The sequence below is a fragment of the Rhea americana genome, unplaced genomic scaffold (genome assembly GCF_003343005.1).
Source record: "Rhea americana isolate MKP2758 unplaced genomic scaffold, rheAme1 scaffold_84, whole genome shotgun sequence".
Lineage (NCBI taxonomy): Eukaryota > Metazoa > Chordata > Aves > Rheiformes > Rheidae > Rhea > Rhea americana.
The window spans coordinates 3,182,843-3,210,052 of NW_028187023.1; the positions used below are offsets into that span (position 1 = coordinate 3,182,843).

The 27,210-nt window shown below is 45.9% G+C and overlaps 1 protein-coding gene across 2 annotated transcripts in view; it reads right to left on the reverse strand.

Moving 5' to 3' along the window:
- Positions 1-991: 991 nt before the first annotated feature.
- Positions 992-27,210, reverse strand: part of SLC8A3 (solute carrier family 8 member A3) — a 142,655-nt gene continuing 116,436 nt past the window's right edge. For both annotated transcript variants that reach the window (XM_085323376.1, XM_085323374.1), the window contains exons 3-7: positions 27,082-27,185; positions 5,232-5,356; positions 4,589-4,688; positions 2,367-2,642; positions 992-1,393 (exon numbers count right to left, since the gene is read on the reverse strand). In XM_085323376.1, coding sequence (XP_085179502.1) covers positions 1,017-1,393; positions 2,367-2,642; positions 4,589-4,688; positions 5,232-5,356; positions 27,082-27,185 — 982 coding nt within the window. In that variant the 3' untranslated portion in view covers positions 992-1,016. The remainder of the gene's footprint in view (positions 1,394-2,366; positions 2,643-4,588; positions 4,689-5,231; positions 5,357-27,081; positions 27,186-27,210) is intronic.

The following is a 27,210-nucleotide window of genomic DNA, read 5'->3' on the forward strand; positions in this document are numbered from 1 at the left end:
CAKGGCCCTTTTTCTTCCCCACATGGCCTGCTATTCCTGTGTATCTGTTTATTTCTTTATCTTCTGTAAATTAACATAATTTTCTCTCCCTGCAGTACCACAAGCTCAAAGTTAATTATACAAAGAGAAATGCCATAGTCAAAATATACATGATACATATTATAGTAGAGGGTTGAGGGTTTTTTTYCTTCCTTTTTTCTTAACCCTGGCAGGTGATTAAGATGCTACATGCTCCAGCCTCCATCACTGAATTTTTCTCTCTATGTATGTGTGTGAATATATGTTTGTATTAAAAATATATCAGTCTTGTGATGGTCTTGAAAAAGAAAGAAATGGAAGGAGGTGGGGGAAGAAATGGTAATAGTGAAGTTCTTTGACTRTGTCACTGGTTTTTGTGGCTTCAAAAAATACATATGTTCAATTCCAGCACTAATGGCAGCTTGAAGCTTTTGATTTTAAATTCTTAACATTTTCACCTTAAAGTAATAAAAAAGAAAAAAAAAGCAATATACCCCCTCCCTAACCTAAAAGCAATAAGCAAAAGAAAAAAATTAAAATTCCTGCTTAGACTTCTGCAATTCCCAAAGCATTAAAAAAAAAAAAAAAAAAAAGTTACATATATCCTTACAATGGAGGGATTTTCAGGGAAAAAAGGAAGCAAGAACCTACAGAAGATGTGACCTTTGAAGATGGCTGAAATTTCTGAATTTCATCGAGTGGGATCAGTGGGTGGGTTTATTTTGTTTTGTTTTATTTGAACACTTGCCATTGTTGCATTCTTTGCTTTTGTCTGATTTTGGAAGGGTTTGTGGTTTTTTTTATTTTTTTTTTTTTTGTTCATTTGTTCTATATGATTTTTTTGCCCTTCTCAACGCCCAGCCGTCCGACTGTCTGGGCAACGGCGGAACCTGACTGACAGCTGTCCCTTCTGGTGAAACCGCGCTTTGAGGACTGGTGTCCAGTGAGGTAACGGAGGAGGGGGATGCCTCCCCCCGGCAGCACCGTCCTTCCACCGCCTAAAACCCCTTGATGTAGCAATAGGCCTCCAGGGTGGCGAAGAGGATGTACAGTAGCCACAGGCTCACGAAGAGCAATGTTGTGGCCAGTTTGCAGCCCCGGGGGCCACCCAGCTCCCCTCCAAGGTGTGGCCGCCGGCGGTAGAGCAGGACACTGATGCAGATGAATGCAAAGATGGTGAAGAGGGTGACGGAGAAGGCCAGGGTGCCTGCTGACACCTGGAACTCCTGCCCCTGCGAGGCCCAGTAGATCGCTGCCACCGACCACGCCAGCCCGATCCCCAGGAAGACGTTGACAGCGTTGCTGCCTGTGACGTTGCCGATGGATGCGTCGGCGTACACGTCCTGGATGGCTGCTGCTTTGCTGGCGAAAGTGTCTAGCAATGGAGAGGAAGAGGGAGAAACAGTTAACAGCAACTCTTGAAGGAGGGCGTGCGGCAGGGTTCACGGTGAGACAGCCCATGTCGCTGGGCGGGGTCCAACAGGAAAAAATGGCCAACCCTGCACTTGGGGGGTTCAAAGTGTGATACTGGAAAAAGGAATGGGTCCCAACTCATGTTTTCCACTGCCTTCTGTGGTGGGAGAGTGCCAGGCAGCTAGCTCCTGCTCCAAGTCCATCTCTGGCTGAGATTCCTACTTGGGGTACATCCTCCTGGTGCTCACCTCCAACACCACATACCTCAGTGGCTCACCTACCCCATGATGTGGCTGAGACCCCTTGCCGACACCGAGCAGGGATGAATGCTCGGAGGCAGGTGCAGACCTTSCCCGTGAACAGAGAGTCACTTCCCATCCTAACCCATGTCCCAGCTAAAAGGCTGCTTCMCAGAGAGCTTGTCTGGGAAGCAGGAGAGCGGGAGGAAGTGGGAGCCCAGACTCAAGCTTTGCTCAAGCCTCGTATCCCAAATGAGGAGGGTGACATGAACCGCAGGGGACAGTCAAGTAGAAGAGAAAAAGGGGAGATGGTCTCGTCTGAAGCACGAGGGATGCCTCCAGCAGAGTTACACTAAGTGGGCTCAGGTAGCTGCTCCCCGGCCCCAAAGGACTTTGTGCTGGGGCATCTATCAGTGATGGTGCCTGAGGGCAGCCTCTGCAACCTCAGGTGGGATGGGACTGCCTGTGCAGAAGGCCAGGACACAGTCAGTGGGGCAACTGGGAACAGCAGGAGGCCTGGGCTTCACGTGCTGCTGGCTTATACAGCTTCCTCAGCACATTGGTCTTGTACTGCTTGGTGGGCTTGTGGGGAGGCTCAGCCAGCAGGCACCAAGCCCCCGCCACCCAGGGGGCTTGTGGAGCATGAAGAAGGCAACTTTCCTCCTAGCCCCATGCCTTCCCCCATGGCCTCCTCACCTGGTACGGAGGTGCCGAAGGCTACGAACACAACGGCAGTTACTGAGTCCTTGAGGCCAATGGTGCAGCCGAAGTGGGAGGCGAGGTCTCCAATGACCGCGGTTAGCATGCCGATGATCAGGATGGAGACGACGAAGCAGGCCCAGCCATTGCAGTACTCCGTGGGGGGCACACAGGCAAACAACACCTTCCAGAAGACGGTCAGGAAGTGCATCACGTAGTCGAAACAGGATGGCAGGCGCTCCTCACCAGACTCATCCTCATCTTCATCGCCCGCTGCAAACAAAGTGAAAGGAGAGGGCCAGCTCTCATGACAGGGCTCCTGCGAGGCCGCCCGTCCTGTGCCCCAGCTGTGTTGCACCAGGACACACCAAGCATGGCAGGACCTGCACAGCCAGACCCCAGGGTCCCAGGCCCTGATGTGGTGCTGGCTGCTGGGAAGTGGATTGGAAAACAGAACTGTCTCCTCTTGTCCTAATGTTATCCTAGTACCCAGAGGATATGGCCATATTTATCACCACAGCAACCCAACCCCTATCCTGAAAACAGGGAAGGGCAGTCAAGCACCCATGTGTCACATATATATACTACAGTTATGTAGTATATAATTAATCTATGCAACTCACTAAGTCACACAGGTAAGTGAAATTTTTGGGGAAAATAGTAGAARTTTATAGAATTGAGTTTAATGACTGCAATTAGGAAAACTGGAATGACACAGTCTCTCAGTCCTAAACCTAGAGCATGGGCTGTTAACYGCAAGGCTCTAGTAAGAACCCTCATCTGTACGAGGGTATAACAAGCAGCAGCTGTGCAGTCTCTTGGAGGGGCTCCCTCCTTAACTCAGTGGGCCAAGTCATCCCCTGAGGCTAGATGTCCTGCTTGTTTTATTCAGATATCTGAAGCTCTACAATGAGGCCCATTTCTTCTGTACAGAGATTGCCAGCTCCTCCCCAGGTCTTCTTTTTCTCAAAACAAAATTGAATCACAAAACATCACTAATGAAAGAGGATTGAGCTCATGTGGGTTTGTTTCTGCCTGTCCCAGTGTGAGTGAGCCTGCTCTGTGCAAGCTCAGAGGCCTTAAGGCTCAGCCCCTTGATGGGACTCTGCCTGGAGCAGCAGCATAGGCCCCAGTTAGAAACCCAGAAAGCAGCTTTGAGCATGCTTTTGAACATGAAAGGCTAGAAAATCAAGTGCAGAAAGTGGAGTTGTGCTTCACATTTCAAGCAATAAGAAGAGAGGAAATGTGGACTTTGGAAACGTAGATACCAGACAAAGAAAATAAAACAAAGAAAGATAAAGCAGATAGGAACCACAGGATAGAGGGAAGGAGAAGGAGCGAGAAGAAAGAGGGAAACAGGCCTGGGAAAGAATATTACTCCAAGGAAGGAGTTACTGTTTCCATGGAGCCAGTTTCACTTTATTGCTAGAAAGAAGAAATCTAAATACCTTGTGTCTCTTCTTTCATGTCAGAAGAAGCCTTTGTGGCCACTGGCAAAAGCTGAGTTCCAGCTCAGCTACCTGCCTGCTTGCTGCACTTATGGCTGGGTGAAAAACAGTCCTTCTTGGAAGATGCCAGACAATTAGAGAGAGGTCAACAAATGTGCTGGAGAGCCTGAATGTCACTAATGGCACGACATCTCTAAAATGTCAGCTCTGAGGCTGCCTGGCTCTGGAAGCCGTGAGCTTTCCCAGGGTGCATGGACAACAGTCCACAAGTCTCAGGACCCTTCTGATGCCTCTGTAAGGCTTTGTTGTGCGGCAGAGCTTAGCACCTGGGCCCCAGCCGGACTCCCCGTGAGGCAAGGCCAGTCTGGAAAACTTCCAGCAGCAGGAGATATTTTAAAAGGGCAACATCAAGCACACCAGCATCCAGCACCGTGACCAAGGATGGGATTCTGCAGTCTGCACTGGTTATTAGATCATTAAAGCAGAAGGAGCAAAGCCTTTACAAGTACTGTGTCTGAAAATTGGCCTTCAKGGAATGTTTTTTCCAGTCAAGATCTCCTGGACTCCCTATCTTCAAAAGGCCAGCATATTTGGAGCTAATGAGCTCCTTGGACTGATTTAGCTGATGACCACTTTGCATGCAACAGCTGAACATAACTGACCAGGCAGATGCTGTCTCCAGTGGCTTCTGAGTCTAACAGACCTAATTCTAGACTGTACATGCTTCTGGGGTTGCTGTTGTAATCAGTGGACTGCTGATCTTCCGCTCACCTGCACTGACAGTAATGGCTTCCATGAACTGGTCCCTCCAGGAATGTGTCCCTACAACCAGAGCCAGATTTGTCTTCTTAATCAGCTTGTCCACAGTGCTCTGTCATGGGAACAAAGACACAGAAGATTAAACCAGTGTACCAAGTCTTAGCAGTCAAGGCTAATCTCAAAAGTGCCCAGAGGAGGCCTCTTCCTTTCCCAARGACAGGTGCCATAGACACTCTCCTACCAGCCAGATGAGGCCATGGCTGGATTCATGTCCACTTTCACATGGGACAGGTTGTCCTATACCTCAGCCACAGTCTGCTTGTTTGGTATGGCTTACTTTCAACCAGGGTCTCACCGTTCCTCACCCCTGTCTCACTAGAGACACCTTTGCTCCAGTCTCCCCCTCACGCTAACTTCTGCTTCCAATAGGAGGAATCACTTGTCTTTCTCCCTTAACCTCTGTTTTCCACCAGCTACTTCTCTGTCATTTCTTGTAGACTTCTCCTACCCTGTACTGTGTCACATACACAGTCTTTCAGCTGCTCTTTTCCCATACACACTGCTACCTCCTGCCTCCTTGGTCTTGCCCTCCATGACTGGTCTTCAGTTACACAGGAATTTCCCTCCTTGGAGGACCCCTGGGACAACTACTGACCTTGAACTCATAGGACTCCTCAATGATGACTTCTAGTTTGGGATGCTCGCCAAGTATGGGTTTGCCCATCTCTGCAATCCTCTTGGCTTCCTCCTCTTCAACCGTTAGCTTCCTGTCAGCCACTTCTGTGAAAGCAAGGTCAATACTAAGCTGCAGAGAGCATCTCTCAGGCTCTAGGGAAACACCACACAGGGGCTTCCCTGGATTGCCTGAGCACAKGGCACTGTGCAACACCTTCACAGCTTGCTGGGTTCACACAGAGATTTGGGTTACTATGGTGGAATGTCAGACTACAGAAAAGAAAGGACAAAGATTTCCATATATCAGTTAATCACCAAGAACATATGAAAATATGGTTTTGATCAAAAAAGAAAAGAGAAAGCATGTTTCTTCAGCCTGCATTGGAGCTCTTTACTTGGATAACATACACCCTCCCATTACCCCTTCAGCAGCCACATCTTTGGTAAGACTGAAGTACCTTTTCTTTTTACCATTTGTCACAAGGGTCTTTTAAGACAGCCTAGCTTAAATGTTCTGGTATATTTTCTGGTTTCAGATGAAAAAGAGATAGAATCTCAGATCTACATATACACTCACAACCACACATGCACACACATCTATGTGTGTGTGTGTGGGTGTGTGTGTATGTGTGTGTGTATACATATTCCTGTGTATACATACACACACACATACACACACAAATGCACTTTATTCTTTCATTCTGCACTGTAACTACTTTTTTTGCCACACTGTGCATTTCCTGTGAGACTCTTATCATTTGGAAAAAAATGAGTGGGAAGAAATAAGCCAGTGACCAAGTGAGTTTTTGTCTTCGCATTACTGGATTTTTAATTTTTGCTGGAAGAAAGCTAAGTTTCGCAGGCTGGTGGAAGCTCACTTTGAGGCAGTGAAGGTGTCCTACAGGGCTGCCCATGAGGTACAGCATGCAGAGACAGCCCTCTGACAGATGCATCTTGCTGATGCCCAGGGCAAACACAGCAAGGTGCCATGGACATTCTGGTTACCTGGACAGGAGGGAGCACCCTGGAGGAAGGGTACTCTGGCACTGGCCTTAGCCATGACCAATGTCTCCTCTCCCACCTGTACACCCAGGTGCAGGCATGTGCCAAGGGGGTGGGGTAAGAACAGCAAATGAAGGTTGGACGTGTTATCTTTGTATCCCTTTTTTTCTTTGCCTTCCCACTGGGTTTTGTATCATCACACAGGAACACAAATGCTTCAGAMGGACATAAATATCAGATCTCAAGGGCAAATGTATTTACTCATGTACAAGTGCTCTCCTGGACTGACTCCACAGATAYAGGTTCCATTAAGCTGGGGGTGCATGTATAAAGCAGTGAAGATCAATATGAGAAACTTGCTCTCTAAAATCCAATAAATACAACACCTGCCTGATGAAGAGAGCCCAAAGAACAGGAAGACAAGTTTGAAGAGAGGAGTATCTCATCTGCAGATATTCTGCACACACTTCAGTGCCAGATGGCTGAAGTATGAATAAGTTTTGAGGGTCAGGTGTTGTAAGAAAGCATCCCACCAGTGCTCTGACACCACATAGTATGGTACAGCACGGCTCTTGGTGGCAGGGCCATTGCTAACATCTAGGTGAAATAGTAAGTCAGTGAGTAGATATAGCACAACTGTGGGACTGGAGAGGGAACTGGCTGAAAAATCTTGGTCCCTAATTTTACATCTAGTTTGAGGATAGCAACTAGACAGGGGTGGATTTTGTTTCAGAGAGTTRTTCTTGCTGGGACAAAGCAGAAACCTCACAGCAGGTGGAAGCACTAGCAGAGAAACCAAGAGCACCTTCAGGGACAGTACTAGCAAACCAGAAAAGGAAGGGCTTGAAGCAGACAGAAGTGCTTCAGCAAGACATATTTGCCCAGGTGGAAAAGATTCACTGGGCTAGTATAAGGCTGAGAATTCATTACCTGAATGATATCACCCAGCGCAAGTTACCTTCTGCCAATCAGCCAGTAGCTGACTACAAGTGGCTTGCAGAGGGAACAAAGTGACCTGCCAGTAGCTGAAGATTGTGCCACTGGTCACTAACATAGAGGTAGTCCTGTGTAGGAGGAAGATCACAGGTCTGACAGGATGTAGGCTGTGGGTACCACCACTACTCTTTTCCAAAGACTCAGGATGCTGCTGCAAGAAGTATGTATTGGTAGCTGCCTCCTGGGACAGAGACCCATCCCTGTGGTGGAGGCAGCTGCAAATCAGTGAGGACTGTCCTCTTTTATTAACAGTGATTAAGAATGTCAAGATCTTTGTGCTTACAAAGAAAAACATCTAGGGAATGAAGATGTGAGTCAATCATTACCTGTGTCAGGCTTTCTAAAAAGAAAGAAGYTGGGTTTCTCTTGACTTCCTTCTGCCTGACCACTTTGGGCTATCGAATTGCAGCATACCACCTAGCTAAGCCTGCACGGGAGCTCTGCAGAAAGCRGGGCGGTAGCAAAAATGAAGTGCATCTTGTTCTGGCTGAGCACTGAGTCATATGTAGTCAAGGTTTCCTGCAGAGTTTACACCACAGGTAATGCCTCAGATGTTATTAGGTACCTCTGGATTGCTGCAGAGTTCGTCAATTCTATGTGGACTCCAGCCTATCTCATACTCCTCACCAAACAGCAGACAGAAATTGCAAACTCTGCATGGAGTCTATTTATAAACTCTGCCTTTCCTCATCAACCCTGCTAGATTGATTACAAAGACTGTAAACCTTGTAAGACCTGCAGAGTTTATAAAACGTATAAGAACTCCTGTGGCAGGTGACATTACTATAACTCATCACAGAAGCAGAAACAACTATATCTATCATTTGAAATCAATGAATTTCATCAAAATCATCACTGCCTAGCCTGAACACAGTGTACTTTGGACGTGAGAATCCCCMAAAGTTTACAAATCCTCACATAGACAGAAGAACAGCAGCACCCAGAGAAAAAGATGGCAGCAACTGTGCAATGCAAAATGAGAGAGGAGACGTAAAGGACGACTGCAGGCAAAGGCCAGGTGATCCAAGGGGATGAAATAGCTAAACTGGAGAACTGCAGAAACAGGAGTGAACCTGGAACAAAATGTTCTGTATTGTGCTATATTTGGAGGCATGAACTAATGATCATCAAGAGCAAGATTCAAGTTACCTATATCCACTTAAGCAGGGATTTAGATGAAATCTATATCTCTTTTTCCAAGACAGAGATCTAGAAAGTCGAGTCTCTGCCTCTGTCTATACCTGGAAGATCACAAGSTGTATACATTGTTAAAAATGCAGGTGCTTACACACCCATTCCCCAGCATTACCACGTATGACACTTGCTCCTRTCTGAGATCTACCATAATCTTAACCTCAGGTGACAAGGCGCCTAGCGCTCTGCAACAGTCCGGTTTGGCAGACAACTCAAGAGCATGCTGACGTGTGCTAACAGTGCTGAGCTGYGGGAAAAGCACAGCAGTTATCCCAACAAGGTTGCAAAGCCCAAACTCAGTGACAATCTGGCTTACTACAACCTTCACTGAGAAGTAACTGCATCAGAAAAAGCTATGGGTCATAGCTGGCAGCACAGGAAGACATGCCACCAGAGGCACTTTTAGGCCCTATGCTGCACAAGCTGAAGTGACAAGAGCAAGTGGCTCTTACCCAATAACTGCAGTAGTACAATGTAGAAACTAAATGTCTGAGATCAGAGGAGATTCCCAGAAAAATGGGAATACCTGATAGAATTTCCTTGGCTTTACAAACCCAGGAAAAGCCTTAGTACAAAGTTTCACTCCCTATATAGCTTTAACTGATTAGTCTTTGACACTGTAAGACAAGATAGGGCCTCATGCAAATATTAGCCAGCTAGGAAAGTCCRAAATTCACATGCTTCCATAAGTACATGCATTAGAGACTATATCTTTCTCCTCAWAGTAAGCAGTATCAGACAAGGAGTTAGCTCAGACCCTGCCTTATTCATGCTGTTTTATGCACCTGTGCCAGATAGGACAATGTGAGTTCTGAAATTCTCCTCTGAAGTGCAAGACCTTGCTCAATTTCTTCGGACTGTGTGCCTGAGGTTGTCAGACTACACCAGAATACCCCTGTGTCAGTCATGAGCAGCAAGATATTCAGCTGTTGGCAGGTCACTTTGTTGGCTCTTCAAGTCACTTGTGGATCAGCTACTGATTTGATGAAAATGGAAATTATGTGCCAGGCAGCTCTAGGAGAGAGTAAAGCAATCAACCCTTCCATATCCAGGAACGGAAACAGAGCTCTGGCTGCCCTGGTCAGACACTATGGTATCAGTTGGGATGGTTGTGGCAGCACTAGTAGAGAGACCATCTAAAAGGCTGATCTGACTTCTGGCAAGCTTGTATAGCAAACATGGGATTGGGCACTCAACCAAATTAAAGATGTTTGTACTTGCTACTGTACCAAATGGCTGTGTGACTTGGACTATTTCAGAGGGCACCTTGTTAGTTGAAGATGTGCCACCAGAGGCACCTCTGGGCTCTATGCTGCACAAGCTGAAGCAACAAGTGACAGAGTCCAGCAGCCTGCTGACAGCATGCCTACTAAGACATTAATAATGGAGGCCCTGCTGTCATCAGGCAGTACCTGCACGGGGAACTGGAGCGCAAAGACAAGAAAAATGTTTGCCCAACAATGCACATCAAGGATGTCCTATGGGGGCAGTAGATTGACTACTACTCCCAGGGTAAGTCTGTCAAATTTTAGCTGCAAACAAGCTGCAGGGGAACAGGCATAGGCAACACATCTGAAGCTCTGTCCATCCATTTGGATGGTGGTAAGCTTAGAAGAGTGTCTCATAGAAATGCTAATAGAAGAAACTTAAAAATAATAAACAAAARGAAATTAATTCCCGAATGAAAGAAGCTGTTTACATTTATAAATGTGCAACAGGAAAGAGAATCTGCCAAGCAAAGTATAGAAACCTAGCAAACTTTAAAGATAATCTGAAAATATTTAATCTATCCTTGTATTTTCACTGAGTTTCTGTCCTAAAGTAAGAAACAAACATAGTTTAATAAGTCATGTATCATTTTGTACAATACACTCATGCAAGTGATACACAGATGCCACATGCCAGGCTGCTGATTCTCCTCTGAAGATAAGCCAGTCACATTTGTGATAATAAGGACAAGCYATATGACCTTAGAGGTCCAGTTAACATGTCTCTTGCCCAAACCTGCACTCTCCMTACAACCAAGGTAAAGAGCTAAGCGCTTCCTAAGAGCAATACAAAGGAACTGCCACCTCTTCTCASTTACTGTGCAGGAACTTGAACACTGTAGCACTAATCAGTGCCAGCCTCGGCAAAACACTAGCCACTGGCCTCTCCTGCATCCGGCCTACATGCTGGCTCTATCTGTTCCCATAGGATTCTGAGAACTGAGTCGAGTGCTGTGTGTAGAGACCCAGCAGCTGAGAGGGCACAAACCCTTGCAACATCCCAGTGACAGTGCACACATCAGAGAAGAGGACAGCTTGGTTGCGGCRCCCTTGCCTTATGGTCTTATCTGTACTAACAAACTGAACAAGGCCAGGACATGGGCTCAGGCACTGGCCTTCAATCAGCTATGCTACGAATTGTTAGAAGGCTCCCTGGTAGAGGTTTGGCTGGTAGCACTCTCCCAACCAACACCCACACCTGGTTTGGAGGCCAGCACAGTGTAGGGAGCCTTTCCCAGAGGCAGCAGCAATAATGGCCTCCATTTTGGAGATAGTAGAGGAAGTCTACTGGTATGGAAGCAGGCAGTGCCCTGCTGCTTGCTCTTAAGACCAGAGGACACTTCCTGGCCTTTTTCATTTGCTAGTACAGACATAACCATAAAGGTTGCTCCTACACTACTTTTCCCAAGCACCAGACTTTCTGGTGATAAGTGAGTATGCCATGGCCTGTCCCACTTGCACAGAGAAATGCAGGGGATGTGAAGGCAGGAGAAGACCCACCAAAAAGGAGACTGGCTCCGCAACCAGCTACATGGGACRCCCTTAGAGAGAAAGATCCTAGTCCTGCTCCTGGTTTCCTCATTCATTTCTCTACATCTCATTTCTCTCTTTGCTACAGAATGGCATCGCTGTAGCACATTCTTGGGCCACTGGCCAATGGGGCCAGGAAGGATGGAAGTCTCCCACCCTGCTCTCAGTGCAGATCCCTGAACCCTGTGAGAAGTCAGAGGTGTTTCTCCTCTGCAGCTCTTAAGAGGYCACAAATTAGCTGTCCTTAACACCAGAGTTTCCTAAAAGGTCTGAAATGCTAGACAAGTGCTCAGAAATGTATGTATGTCCTGTATAATCATGTACMAGGTAGAGAACTCAGACAGGAAAATAGGGACTTGGGTCCAACTGCTCATCAATTTGAGATTTAAACTGACAGCTCCTGCCTTTCAAGGAAGCACTTCAGCCAGCAGGCACAGTACATGAGCTTGCACTCACAGCTGCAAGATGGTGCTATCTCTGCAGAAAATTTGGAGCACATTCTCACATAGACTGCTCTGACTGGAGGCTCTGAACTTGTGAGGAGATGGGTGTAGAGGTGGGGTGCTAGAGGAGTCCTCCAGGAAGCAGAGACAGGGCATCAGTAGAGGACTTCTGCTCTGTCCTACCTACATCCATCCAGATGTGTTAGGCATTGAAGACGACTRTCAAGAGCTGTGATAAATAAATTAAAAGCAGTGGGGAAGAAAAGGCAGAGTTTTAATTTGGAAGGTCAAGCCTGTCAAGGTGAATGCTGCCAAACTGCAGCTTAATTATTAACTAGTCCTGATATCTGTTTGTATCAGCATGAGTACCCACATTTCAATGCAGATTGCACCCTGGACTTCCATCTGTCAACCCCGATTAAGCCTGATAAGGTCTGGATATGCCAGGCAAGAAAAGGAACCTGCCAGGGCCTCCTGGGCTGCCTCCACCTCCTCCCCGGAAAGGGGAAGGTGGGGAAGGAGGAGTCCTCATCATGCTTCCAGTGCTGGAACATAGGTGTGTGCTAGCATCGGGCGCTAGCAATGCACCTACACCACAGCAGAGCGCACAGTTTGCTAAGGTTAGGCAAGTGGGGCCTGCTGCACCAGGTACTGCATAAATATATTCTGCTCCTCATTCCAGGTTGCTCACAGATCAGAGAGGAGATGTTATAAGTAGGGGAGACAAGCAGGTCTGATGATAAGATCAAAGATTGGATGGGAGAAATGAGGAAGACTGTAGCAATGGCCATATTTCACATGTGCTGGGTGCCAGACACTTCCYTGCAGGAAACAACGAGAAGTTTCTCATTTAAAGAGTTAAATCACTCTGTGCTCTGATTCTGAGTTATTCTGTCCCATTCAGAGTTAATTCAGACGGGCAAGGTAGAACAGGCAAAGGAGGGTCAGCAGCACCCCGTCATAGCTCTGCCACTCACAAGGTCTGCAACCTTGGTCAGGTCCCTTTCTTGCTCATTCCTCAGCTTCCTCATCCACATAATGAGAATGACTCTCACTCCTACAGGGGCAGCCTGAGACTTCATTTGCTGCTATTTGCAAAATGCTTTTAGATCTACACATGACAAACAGTTTCTTGGGATCAAACTACTGTAAGGATTTTCTTGGTATTATTGGCCCTTTCTTGGTATTTCTTCCAGGGAAGAGGGGAAAACAGAGCAGTGTTCACACACGATGTATTGCTCCCAGAAGATACTGCACATGAGTGCTTGCTAGCTCAAACGCCTTCAGATCAGGTGAAACCAAACGGGAGCTGGATGTTGCCTGTGGCCCCCTGACACATCATAAATCAAACTTAGATAAAGATCATTTCTGCAGCGGTAATCTGGCCACCATACATTCTGTGCAGAAGCAGACAACAGAAAGGCCCATAATACTGCTAGAGAGGTAGATACCTATCACCTAGGAAATGCTGCAAGATTACCAAACAGCCATAGACCAGTTTGCATTCTCTGTCACTTGCTGAATAAATTGGATTAAAACCAGCAATGTATTCATGCAAGTCTGCTACRGAGGCCATTTCCTACCCCGTGAGCTACCCATTTCTAGAGTGGGCATRTATCTGCATGAAGGTCACCCCTTCTGGGGATTGCGCTGCTAGGAAGAAATTAAAGCAACAATTAAAATGGGATTTTTGTTTCAGCTCAATAAAATATAATCCCAGCTAAACAAAGTAAACATTGAGCTTGAATGAGTTCTTCTCTCCAGAGTGCTGTCAATCCATCAGTCACAACTGGGGAAGACTGCTGGCTAAAAGACACTCTGGCTTTTGAGGTTAGCATACTGATATGCCCTTTAATGAAACACATGCACACCCACAAGCACCAACAGTTTGTGCTGTTTTCTAAACAGGAAGGAATCTGCTTACTTAGCCTCGAAAGCTATTTTTGAGGTGTGATACATCCAGTATACATGCCCCAGTGTCCTTAACGCCAACTGGGAAACTCTACACATTCATGAGGGGAAGGCTAACGTAGAGCTAAAACACAGGATTGGGAATTGTCCATAGGCATCTATGCGCCTGCAGTGCAGTCAGGGTCTGAGGGCTCCTGCAAAGAGGATGGTCTAGCGATACGATCTGGGGCTGCGTTGGCAGCCGAGGTGCCAGACATGGGTCGTGCTCCACTTTGGGGGTGGGAGAGAGAAGAAATCTGAGTTGTAAGGGCTACTGGCTCCTAGGGGCAGATGTGGCTGATGTGAAAAGCTTGCACACATGTGTGTGCGAACATGTACGCACATGCCACTGTTTGAAACACTGTAGAAATTGGAGACCTCTAGAAAAACTCTAAAGGTGGCTCTAGGACAGAGCAAAGGTGTCACTCTGTTGCAGAGCCAGGTCTGAGAGAGGCAGCCAAAGGGAAATGGGGCATTGCCTGGGAAAAGGTCATGTGAGATGCTCCTGGGAGGGAGGGACGAGGAGAGGGACTGACAGAATCCACTGAAATGTTCAATAATGCAGTTTTTACAAAGATTCCTGTGTTTCTCTGTAATCTAAATCTAACATGACACAGACTAAATGAGAACGTCACTTCTATCTCTGCTTATTAGCCGTGATTGCTGCTGAGTGACACTCCAACATGTGTTTCGGTGGTGGCATGGCACGCATAGCCTTGCAAGCATTTGGGCTGGCAGCTGGCTTTAACGGTGCACCCAGTCCGAGTGCTGCAAGTCCAAACCACAGGCCAAGTGCATGGCATTGGGCAGGTAGGGCACTCCAATCAGCTTGGGAAAGAGGGTGGTAGGAGGGGATTCACACCCCAGGGACCTTCCCCATTCCTCACAGGCAGAGATATGGCCTTTTCCTTTTCAACTGAAAAGGGACTTTCTATAGCTGGTGACGACATTATCCAATAATACCTGCCAGAAGCAATCAGTTTGGATCACAACAGAGAGTGAAAATCATATTATTCTAATACAAATTATTTGGTTCCTGAGGTTCTGATCAAATTAGGCAGCGACTGAATTAAAGCAATGAAATTACTGTGAAGAAGGCTGTGCTCGACTTAATTTCAGTCCTCCTGGACCTGAAGAAGTAACAAAGAAAAACATCTAAAGTGGTCAGAGGAGTTTTCCACAAATACTCTAACCTGATATTTAGGGAACCTGGGACTTCTGCCTGCCACTAGCAATTTCCTAATTAGCTCAATATACTATGGGCTCAAGCCATCCTCTGGACAGCAGATTTAGCACACACCTTAAAAACAGTAGAAACTGAAACTTGCACAGCAGAGAGAGTGTTCCTGTGATTTGCAGCACAGCTCAGGCATACGAACATACATCAACAATGCCTTAATTTCACGTAGATCAAAGACTTGCAGTAAACTTTGTAGCCTATGGAGACCCAAAGGGTTACAGAGCTCTTGCAAGAGGGCTTCTGATGCTAGAGGTCAGCCTGCAAGCAGCACTGCTGCCTCATCATTGCAGCCCCATGCAGGACCCAGAACTTCTACATTTGGGRTTTTATTTTTCAACTCAGTTTACAAATCTGCCAGATTCAAGGTCCTCTCTGTGCTCTGCATGCTGGGCCTAATCTTTTGACAAATGTTTCTTTGGTGCAAATTCAACTATAATCATATCTGGGACTGGAGGAATAAGAAAAACACAGGAAACATAAATCATACCGCAATGTGATCAAGAGAGACAAAAATAATGGAGATATCAGGCAATGAAGGAGGATTCAGTATTAATAAATGTAAAATCTTGCCACATGGAAAGGAATTGAAGAGTACTGAGCCAGTGCTAAGGGTGAGGAGAGAAATGGTGTTTATTTTCTCCACATCCTCRTAATACTGCCCTCACATTTGGCACATTTCTGTGTGGTGTTGCCCCTCAGATGGAAAGGGTGTGAAAAATATTTAAGTGCATTGCTAGAGCACAGCAATGAGGCAGGACTATGGCTAGGGGCAGGACTGCTACCAGACTCTTAAATGGGAAGAGGCAGGTCTGGCCCTGCATCACGCTGCACAGCGCTGTCACAAACACCTTGCTGCACTCAGACAGTTGGAAAACCACCACTATCACCTGATGCAGGTAACATCACATCCATGCCCCAGGAGGGGCTCCTGGAGTGCTACCACGCCGGTCCCAGCACCACCCTCCCAGGCTGACAGGTACCATTGTCTCCTGCAAAGTTTACTGCAAACTCCCGCAGCTCCTGGGTGCTTCAGGACAACCAAAGCACCAGAGCTGCCTGGAGAGAGCTAGTAAAATGATTACCCCAAATTAGCCTGAACTACATGTTCTGCTTTGCAATCCTGGTGAGGTCATTTCCCAAAAGTGCAGCAAAATTCTAGAAATTGAGGAAGGCTTTTACATATCAATCACTTCAATGTTCTTAATACATTGCTCTTAAATACTTTCTGCTAGACATTCTTCAGTCTGCCTGACTGAAGAAGACGAAAACAGTCAAAGAAGGTAGAGGAAAAGGAGAAAAGCAGTCTTACCTTGAGTGAGCAGTAGAGCTGTGGGGAAAGAAGAACAAATGAAAGACAGGAAGAAAGAAGAAAACAGGGGAAAAGTTAATATCCCAGTGAGAAGAGCTGTAAAAGCTGTTTTGCAGATGGCAATTTTCAATGAGCAATGAATGTGGCTTAATGCAGTGTGCGAGCTCTCTGTAGCCACATGCTAGGTGCAGGTTGGTGAGCAGGCCCAGCAGCAGCAAGATGGAAATGAGGCTGGAGAGAACAGGTGAGCACTGAGGCTCTGGGTCCCAAAAGTATCCCCCTGCTCCCATGAGCAAAGGCAGAGGGATGGGATGTGGGTGGGGAGTAGCAGGGAAGGGAGGGGAAAAGTGTGGGRAGACAGTTATGCTTGCCATCAGGGCCTGACATGACCCAACCTGACCCAAAGGCATTGGAGGTGTCCCTGCTTCAGGCAGGAGTTCATGGCTGTGGAGGGAAGACTTGGCAAAACCAGGAGGTTCTTGGAAAACCGATGCAGTGTTGCTAGTCACTCGTGCGGCCAAGAAGAGACAGGAAGGCCAAGGATGATGGGGAGCTCGTCAAGAAGCTCGTTGGGGGAAGGTATTTATAAAGTGGGTGCTGGCCTCAGGACTAGCATGAAACAGAGCAGGAGGTAATGCTGCCATGCACCATCCCCAGGACCCCCCAGGGATGTCCTGACTTGCCTGGGCCTACCCTGCATCCCACAGGTACCATTCACAGAGATTCAGGGTGCCAAGCTGGAGTACAGGTAAGCATAAAGCATCACTGCTTTGAGTCTTCACAGGTCTCTCTGACCCCAGTTGCATGTCTGCYTGGCAATATTGCACGGGCATGGCCTGTGCAATGGCACCGCAGCAGGATGCAACTGCATCTACACAGCCAATGTAACTGCATGGTCCTGTGGGATCAGAACATGAGTTGGGATGGAGGGAGGAAAAGAGTCTTGTAAGGAACAACTTTACTCTGACTTTCCATAAAGGCATAACAAAGCCCTCTGGCTGGCTTGAACAGCAGTTCCATGAGCCTTTTCTGCCTTGATCTCCCTACTCCCCCAAAACATCACAAAGAAACATCCTACTGGATATCTCTTAGGTGATATCCCTAGAAAGCCATGACCTACATCCAAGTTTCAGACTAACCATAATAGAGTCCGCATAAAGCATCACACGGAAAAAATATCAAACCTTCTTTGAGAGAGGCTAAGCACCAGCTCTGTGGCTTAGCTTTGACTTTTACCTGTCCTTCAAACAGCAAACTGGTGTCTGAAGACTTGTTTGTGTGCCACAATGGTATTGTAATTACTAACACTTATTATCATGCACTTTTAGTCTCAGAAGCTCAAAATTCTGTACAAAGACTGAGTCAGTATTAGCATCCCCATCTGACAGATGGTGAAACAAGCAAAGAGAGGCTAAAGGGAACATTTTGCAAACTCAGAAGTGGGCTGGATTCCAAAAGTGCTAATTTACCAAGGCTTGCCAGTTCAGGCCTCTGATAAGCAGGTACTTTTACAGAGGTACCTAATTTTATCTATGCTGGTTTGAAAGTGATTTCCTAAGCAATTCRTCAAAGGTCACACAGCACATCAGTGGCAGAGCCAAGAAAAGTAATCCTGGGTCCTGGATTACAGTCTCTTCTGTGCTCTGTTAGACAACACTCATGAGCATACCTTCTCATTCAGACTGAGCCTCAAGATCAGCCACATGCTCTGGCACTATGAAGGAAATGCCAGTGGCCCTGCACATCAACCCCGAGACACTGTGGAGCCTGGCAGCAGTTCTCAGTGTCCTTCTGTGTCTATATATATTAATGTGCATGTATATTTGGCAAGAGGAGGGCTACAAGCAGGCAACGAGCCTTGGAACTCACTGTATCTCAGAACCTAGGARCTGTCTTAATCAACCTAATGATCACCTCTGCAGAAAACACTGAGGGCACTCAGGAGAACACACTCATCCATGTGCACAGGTACCAGAAACAGTGAAAGGAGATTGAAGGGAAGGGAAGAGGCCGCTCGCTGAGCATCTCTAACGTTTCAGTCAATCCTTTTGAGGGTTAAAACCTTTGGGGAATACAGTCATGAACAAATCCTGCAGCAAACAGCATGGCTAYAGAGCCAGAAGAAGCAACAGGGTATTTGCTCTGCCTACATAACCTCCTGCTCTCACAAAGCTTTGTCAGTGAGTTTCGGGTCTGCTTGTTGTAGAGCTAATCTGACTCTCCTTGTAGTTCTGTGCTATCACAGCTCCATGATTCTTGTAGTCTCCTTGCTCTCCCCTGGGTCTTCTGGTCCCTCAGACAACGTGGGAAAATTTAATTTGCATTTTTGCAATTACAACCATTAGTACAATATGTGTCGATTCGGTGTTCAAATTTAATATAATGAAATATTGCTGGGCCCCTAAGCTACAGTGGTTATTAAAAAAAAAATCACTCTTTCCTCATGTATTTTAAAACTGTTATTCTAGAGCTCTGGGATTTGAGTTTATTTTTTYCCTGTTTCCTTTCGAGCCTGCATAAGAAGTATTTTTCCTCTCTTTCACTTATGATATGATACATGAATATTTGAAGAAGCCTATAAAGCTATGAATGAAACATCAAGAATATGGCATGCARAAAGCCAAGGGATTATTTTATCTTTATATTTCTGAGTGAATGCTGTGCATGCAAGCAAGAAAATGATTTCACGGACTAAAGCTTCCTTCCTGCACATGCATCTGCTAATATGCCCTTAGTTCTGACCTGTAATGTTTCCTGGCAATCCATCTGGGGATGCTGTACCTGCACCAGCTCCTCGTGACAGTCCCTGTGCCATTCCCATCCTGCAAGCTTCCCTTTCCTGCTCCCAGACCAGGCTCCCTTGCTCTGTCCCCAGGGTATGTCCTCTCCTCCACTCCTGGACAAGTCAGTCCACCTCAGCTCTGTAGCATGGCCTCACTGCTATTGGCAGTAGTCTCAGAGGTCTGACAAGCATATTGTTATAGGAAGTTGCTGAAACTAGCTCAGTATTCAAATTCAAAATAGCAATCCCATGTATCCCGTACCTAAACATTGCACAGTGTGAGTGCAGACAAATACATGTACCTGCAGACAAGACAAGTGACACTAACTTTGCTTTTCACTCAGTTCCCAGGAGACGTGAAGCCTTGTCTTCAATACAAAAAGAAGGCAGTGGGCATTTTAAATGCTAAAGGGAGGAAGCACGTAGGAAGTGATACACAGAAAAAAGACGCAAGTTCAGTGTGACAATACTGATTGCTGTGAGTACCAAAAGGATGGATGTAACACATAAAGGTTTCCAATCTAAGCCTGRCCTCTGCATATTAATTAAGCCACTGCCTCTCAAAAACTAGTCTGACAGCATGAAATACTGAAGATGCTCACATGCAAAACGCCAAATGCTGCCTCACTCATTCTTRATTGACATAGAAGGAAGTAGGAGGTGGTCACTGAAGACGGGGAACTCCAGAGGCACAAAGGGGTCCGCACACGGCAGCCGGCGATGAAGGCATCATCGCAACAGCTGCAGGCATGCTTCCCTCGTACGCGTGCCTGGGCGCCCCGGCTCAGCGCCGGGGGAGGAGGCGACGGCTGGTTGGACCCCCGGCAGCAGAGGGGGAAGTCGCTCCAACGTAGCTGTGCAGAGCGGTGGGGCTGCGCGAGGAGAAAACAGTGCTTCACACGCTTCCCAGGTGCAGCTTGGCTTTCCCCTTTATGGGAGTTGCCTTCCTTGTGCYGCTCTGTGATACTGTATTTGGCTGGATCCCAGCTTAAACCCTGGACCCCAGTTTTTCCTTTATTTTGATTTTTCTGCCCTGCAGGGCTGTCTTTTAATTAGGTAAAATCAAAATCGTATGCATGAACTCTGCTTCCCTGCCACTCCTGAAAACTTACAATTTAGACCTCAACTGAGCTGCTAAAAAGCCAATGAGTAATAAAAAATTTCATCTGCATGTTTCCTACATGCTAAGGGGTCAAATTTTGCTACAACACAAATGTTGGTGTAGGTTACAAGTCAGGATTTTAATTCCCTCCTGCTTTAACTCTACTGAGGTCAAAGAAGGTTAAAGCAAGAGGAACCAGGCTTGGCATGGTCAAGGAACATAAATTGGGTAATCCTGTAATCTACACCAACCTGGGATGCTATATGTGCATCCCAGCCTCTTTCTAAATAATGGAATACCCTTTTCTGCACTTCACCTCACAGCAGGATCTGACTATGCTATGCCCTTCATTCTGGACTCCTTCTTGATTAATATAACATAACAGAAACATAAACCTTTTCTAATCAATATACTTAAAGACTCTAGGAAAGCACTATACAGATAAGAGGATTCTCCTAGGCTGTTAAATGTATGTTATTTACATACATYTAGAGTGAACATATACACTCTTTACATACAGAGTGAACTGATACTATGGAGGGGGAAGCTATGGTTTTTGAAGAAAGCCACATTTACCCAGCACAATCACAGAAAGCAAAAGGGAAGGAAAATATTGCCCAGATCCCATGCACATCTGAAGGAGCTCACTAACCACGCAAATTGAGGGGTGAATGACTAATGTTTCTAGGCTATTTATTTCATCTCTAAAGTGTACGTCCATCCTGCAGAGCATGGACCTCTAATACAGATCTCTGTGCCACTGCCAAATGTGCTGGGCAAAGCTAACCACTTGGCTCCTGGAAGCACCTGGCACCACACCAGAAGTGACCCACGCAGCCAGCTAGCCAGAAGCAGGGCTAATGAGCCCGGTGCCCAGCCCAGGGCCTGTTCCGATTTTGTGCCCAGTCAAGAAGCATTAGCACCGGGGTCCCAGCAAGGTGCAAACATGTCCTCTGGGGCTCAGTCCCTGAAGGGGGAAGGGCCACTCATCTTTCAGATGCAAGTTTCCACAGATTGACTCCATAACAAGCTGAGGTGAGCGAATAGTTTCCCTAAGGGAGTATGGAGAGCTGTAAAGCTGTTTTTTTTTTTTTCATAGGCTAAACAAGCCAGAGATTTTGCAGCATTAGTCTGAATCCTATTACTATTGAAATCAATAGCAAAGCTGTTACAGAGTCTGAGAAACAGAATCAGATCCATTCTCTCCCTCAAAACTTGCATCATTCAGCTTTATCACAGTGTGGCAAGCAAATGGTTTTACCAACAGGGAAGGTAGCAGAAATCTAACATTTCTTTGATATTCCCATTTACAGCTGATGGGAAAAGGAGCCTCTCAGAATCTGCCCACACTTCAAAAACCGCAGCCACATGTATTCTTACATATTGATGCAGCTTATCTTATCTAGGCATGGACTTTTGTACCAAGTTACATCGTCTTTATCAATACTTTGAATTAGATAATGTGGTTTGATCAGTCCAACCTAGGAACTCATCTTTCTTTGTAGTTTAATCCTCAGTCTCTGAATCCCAGCCACATTGCCCCTCTGGGGCAGGCAGCTTTCCTGTAAGCAGTCTGGACACATGATTAAACAGAGATGCACCAAGAGATTCGTTCACACCAGGTGACTCTGTGCTGGGGCTGAGGGGACTTCAGATGAAATCTTCCCAAGCCAGGTTGTGCCACCTATTTAATAGCATTCCACAAGGCATCTGTTTCCCCACTTCCAGTACAGTCATATCTTGTAGGAGACATGGTTTCTGAAGCAAAATTTTGCAGGAAGGATGTTGGTCCCTTTTACAAAGCTAAAGCTCCAGAATCAGCATTCATGCATGATCCCTGAGGTTGAATCTCCTACCRCTGTGCCACTGGCTGAATTCTCCTGAGTAGCCTCCCAATTACCTCATGAAACATAATTTTCCAAACCTGATTTTCACCATTATTTGCTATCAGATGGAATCTTCTAAAGTAGTCTCACTTGTCATTCTGGCTTTATCAACACTAAGGCTAACCACAATTTAAGCAGAAGACCAACTTCTTTCTGGGAAAGCAGAGTAAATTTTGCTCCTGTAATCCAGGACTGCATATAAAATGTGAAAGCTGATGTGTGAAAACAGTAGAAACAGCCTGGATTTCTCTGAAATCCTGCAGGGCTGAGAGTAACAAAAGCATAGGTCTGAGTTGTGAGCTAAGTGATACCAGAGCTGCCACAAGAGTAACAGTCAACCCAAAAGACAGCATCTTGTGCTAAGAGTCTTGTTTCACCACAGGAACACTTCAAAAAGGTGTTGAAAAAAGGATGCCCAGAAAGGTGGCTCAGTGTGCTGCAAGGTTTTGAAGCCCAGCACTGTGCTGTAGACACGGATTTGTTTTATGTCACTGCACATACAGAGGAAAGATGAGACAAGAAGGATCCAGAGGTTAATTCCTTACAAAAGGAGAAGACAAAAAMATCAGGAAACCTGGGAGACTGCCAGCATGATGGAGAAAAGCACCACACTCTTCACTGTCTTCACAAGCAAAGAATGTGGTTTTCTTTTTGGTTTCTCTTTGCTTAACTAGCTTGAAGCAAACACYGTCTTTGCTAGCACTCTGCATCTAATATGCCACTACTGAGTCAATACTRGTTTTTGTCACAGAATGGGTTGGCAAGACACCCATCTCAGATCTATTCTAATCTCTCTGAATTATCTGAGCACATCAGCTGGTAAAGTAAAACTACCTAATGTGATTTGTTCAGATGATCAAACTACTCTGAAAAACTCCCTTACAGAAACCAAAGGGTGAAAAAGCATRAATAGACCGTAAGATGAAGTTTGACATTGTAGATGTTACATTTATGCAAGGGGGAAAAGCAACAAACAGACGTAAGGGGTCAGCTCCTCACATAGTAAAAGAATAAACAACTAAGTAAGTGCTCCAACGCTCAAAGCAGATGTGACACTGATATAAAAGGGGTAAGCAGTAAGGTAGCAATATCTGCAGATGATGCAAAATTTTTCAGTTAAAAGGCTCTATTAGATATTTATACAGATAAGAAAAACAACCATATTTACACTGGAGAGGCTATTATGTGTTGCCCGGGCCTTGAGCAGCCTGCAGACAGAAATTTGTTTTTGGATCACCACAGGGATCTTCCTGAGCAGAGATATTTTTCCTCTCATAGTGGTGCTGTGAGTGCCAAACAGAAAGAGCAATAGGATGAATTTCCTGCAGAGTTCTGGCACTCACAGAGATCTTTCTATAGATACACAGTCCCAAGCATGCCTCACACAACCACGCAGCCCAGTATTGGCTATCGCAGCCAACAGACCAGGCCATTTCCCTCTACATCCCTCTAGTCAGGGCCAAGCAGACACTCCCTTGATTGATGGTGACTGCTTTGTATAGACATGTGCATGCAACAACCAAGCCAATAATTCAAATCAGCCATATAGTATTGCCCCCTGCCCACCCATCCTTATCCTAGTTGGTATCTTCTTCAGTTACGTGTCTGTCAGAAGCCACTAAAGCCACAGTTAGCAGCAGCATAGGTCCCCTCTGAAAAAGCACAAGGGATTTTTAAGAATACAGGGCTCTAGACCAAGACCTGATTCTAAAATAAACTGTCCAGTTATTGCCCTGGGATGGTTTGAAAACACACATCTACTCACGTGATCACTCACCCTTGCTGTCAGCTCTGCCTTCCTCTATGAAGAAGGGACATCACACTTAGCCATGGGCACATTTCATCAGTGCTCCCAACTTTTACCCTTAAGAGAATGCTCTGCAAAGCGAAGTCTTCGGGCAAGGGTAGACCCCCGGCAAGAACCTACAGTAGTGCAAGCCAGATTGAGATAGACAGGCTGACTCTGCATGACCCTAACAGGACATTTCTTCAAAACATGACTTGCCAGTCAGCTGAGGCGAGCAACACACTCTTGCTCCCAAAGGAGCAGGAGGAAATGTTTTGAAGACAATATGAAGATGAGCCTGAAAACATCTGATACTCTTACAGCAGTATAGGCACAGACTCAATGCAAGAGAGCTAAGTGGGGAACAACAAGAAGATGAGGACACACAGTCAAGAGAGAACCATGTCCTTTGTGGTGCTAGGAACAAATATATGGGCAACTGAAATCCAGAGAGACTGCCTCATCRAAAGCAATCTGGCCTAGAGAGCCAGGAGCTGTGATTTGCCCTAGCCTTGTGAGTTCTGTGGAGGCCCGTTCATCACCATGACAATAAGACCAACAGAGCTTATTGCTAAGGATGTTAGCGGCTGTGTTGTTTTTAACCCCTTCTCATTCTGTGGCTGTTGGTACAATGGCAGAGTGCATGCAGCGTCGCCATGAGCCTGTTTGCGCAGATGTGGCCAGTCTGACCTCAATGCTTGTAGGAACATGTCTGGTCCAGTATTAGCATCAACAAGAAAATCTTTATCTGCTTTCCTTTACACAGGTGCACRTAATACTGCCTGCACAGCAGCGTGGGTGTACGTGAGAGCTGATACAAGCCCCAGGTCTCCTTGTTTCAGCCAGGATCCATCTGCTTGCACGTGCACCTCCATCAGGGGCAGCCCTGTAAAGCTGCTGGCTACCGTGTCTGCTGTCTACAGATCCCAAAGCGCTGTATCTAGAAGTATCATCATGTTGCTCCTTGTTCTCCATCCCCGGCACAAAACAAGTTCCTGGGCAATGTTGTGGTAGGCATGCACTACAGAGCAGGAATCTTTCCAGAGGCCCTACAACTCATGTCGTGACTGTGCCACCTTTTGCCAAATGTTAGAACATTTACAAATACGTTTTAACTCCCTTCTTCAGTTTTTAAAAGCACAGTGCTCTCACTCTGACTTTTCTCTAATGAGGCTAGCAAGTCCTCTGTATCTTTCACTCTTCATGATTTTTTATCTTATTTCCCTTCCTACTGGTAAGCAGACTCTGATGAAGAGTTTCCCCTTACTACTGGTGAAAGAAAGGGTTGATTTCCAGGCTTTTTTGTGAAGACCGTTTAGTCTAACTTGGATCTCCTCTTTGTCTGTTACACTGACTTCAATTTATGTTGGTGTAAATGAGGCAAGCCCAATAATAACTGCAAACTGGTGTAATTGTCCAAATAACAATGAGGACAGACCAATTGTACAGACTGGTCAGACCCATCTTAACTAGCTATCTAGATTTGTTCAAATAAGTGTTTTTGTTCAGCTGGATGCAACTGGCATATATAGGAACATGGAATGCAGGATGTAACAAAAAAAACAACCCAATCCTGGCTCTGTATCCTGAAGCACGCATTTTTAAGAAAGGATTCAGGGCTCACAGAGACCGCAATTGGGCAGAAACTTCAGTGTGATGCTATAGACTGATGAATGTATAAGCAGGAGTGTGAGTAACAAGTAGGTGATTTTCCTTCTGTGTTTGGCATTGGTGAGATGGAGGTGGGAGCCCTTGGTCAGAAAAGTGCAGAGAAGACACCCCAGGGTGATTCAAGAGCTGAAGAAAATACTTTGCAGTCACAGACTGAAAGGGCTTAATCTCCCCAAAAGAAAATTGAGTGTAATATGTATATAGTATGTAGGTACCTACACAAGAGAAAGTGTGAGACACCATGCAGCTCTTTATCCTAACAGGAAAAAGTACAAGAAGAACCAGTGGCTATAAGCTGAAGCCAGACAACTTTCTTCTAGAATGCCAGTGACTTTACCTCGGAGGGCGATTAACTGCTGGAAAATACCCTCATGGGATATGGCAGGCTGGTCACCTCTTCTGATCATGAGTCAACGACTTACTAGAAGCCTGACTTTGGTGAAACTCAAGGGCCTGTGCCCAACACACAATGAAATCTAATGTCCCTCATTGCTTACAGATCGCATGAGAGGATCTAATGGCTTAAATTATGAACTYATTTTGGCTTTAAACTTAACAAACCCATGGATGCAATGTGACATTGTCAAGCTAATGCAAGCTGTGTCTATCCCAAATGTCCTGGAGAGCTGCGCATGGGAGCTAGGATGGGCTAGAGAATATTGCTGTGTGCATGAGATAAGAGACAGAAGACAAGGGAAAGCTGTGTGATACCCAGGCAACCACCAGATGCTCTCACCACCTGCAGTAGTACACGGGAATGAAAATAAGCCCTTGGGTACACACATCTGAATTTATTGTGTATCAGRCACTTAGAAGGTGGCACTCCTTTCTGTTAAGTGTTCATGTTTAAATACTGTCCCTTCTGGGCCACCCCAAAGCTGATGAAGCCAATGGCAAGACTCAGCAGCTAAGAAAGAGGACACAACAAGGACAAAGCTACATATAGGCAAGGCATGACTAAATGTCAGTGTTTCTCCCCAATATGATCCTGATCTGCTAAGGGATCCTCAGCTTCACTGTATCTAACCTGAAATTAGGATATTAGCAGTGCTCCACACCCTCTGGATGAGAGGCTGTAATTATTTATGACACAATAGTGGGTTTTTTAGATGAAAGACCTTGAGAACCATTTATAAAAATATAACCAAAACAAGTTAGCTCACATCTTCCCTCTTTTCCGGAGGCTTTTCATCGCACCTCAGAGGAACCCAATTGCACCAATTCAATGCCACTGGCAGGCAACAACAGAGGAAAGGACAGTAGGGTGTAGGAAGAGCTTCAGAGGCAGCCATGCATTATGCCCTTTCCTTGTCTATCACATTCCCTGAGGTCCTGGCAAAGGAGAAGGACAGGGGAGAACAGCAAAGATGTGCTCAGAAAGAAAACAAACCAAAACAAAGAAACCCAATCAAAATAATACAGCCTCTAAGGCTCAAGCATTGCATAAAAGGAGGATCAGAAGAAAGCTAGGCTCTAAAAGGCAGAGATGACACCGAAACAGGGTGAGAGCGAGAATACAGGAGAGCAGAGAACAAAAGTCGATCTGTCTACAGGAGGAGGAGAAAAGGAAGGAGGGGAAATAGGAGAAAAAGGGTTATATTTTTAGAGTTGGGGTTTGGAGACTTGATTCTTTTTTTTTTTTTCCGTTTGTTTTCATAAAGGATCTCACACCTGATATTCCTCGTTCCATCCATTTCGGTTCACCAAGGGCAATGAAGAAATTCTCCTGCCTTTCGTATTCCTCCTCATCTACTATTTTAACCCTTATGGTCTTCCTGTAGGGACAACAAGAGAGACAAC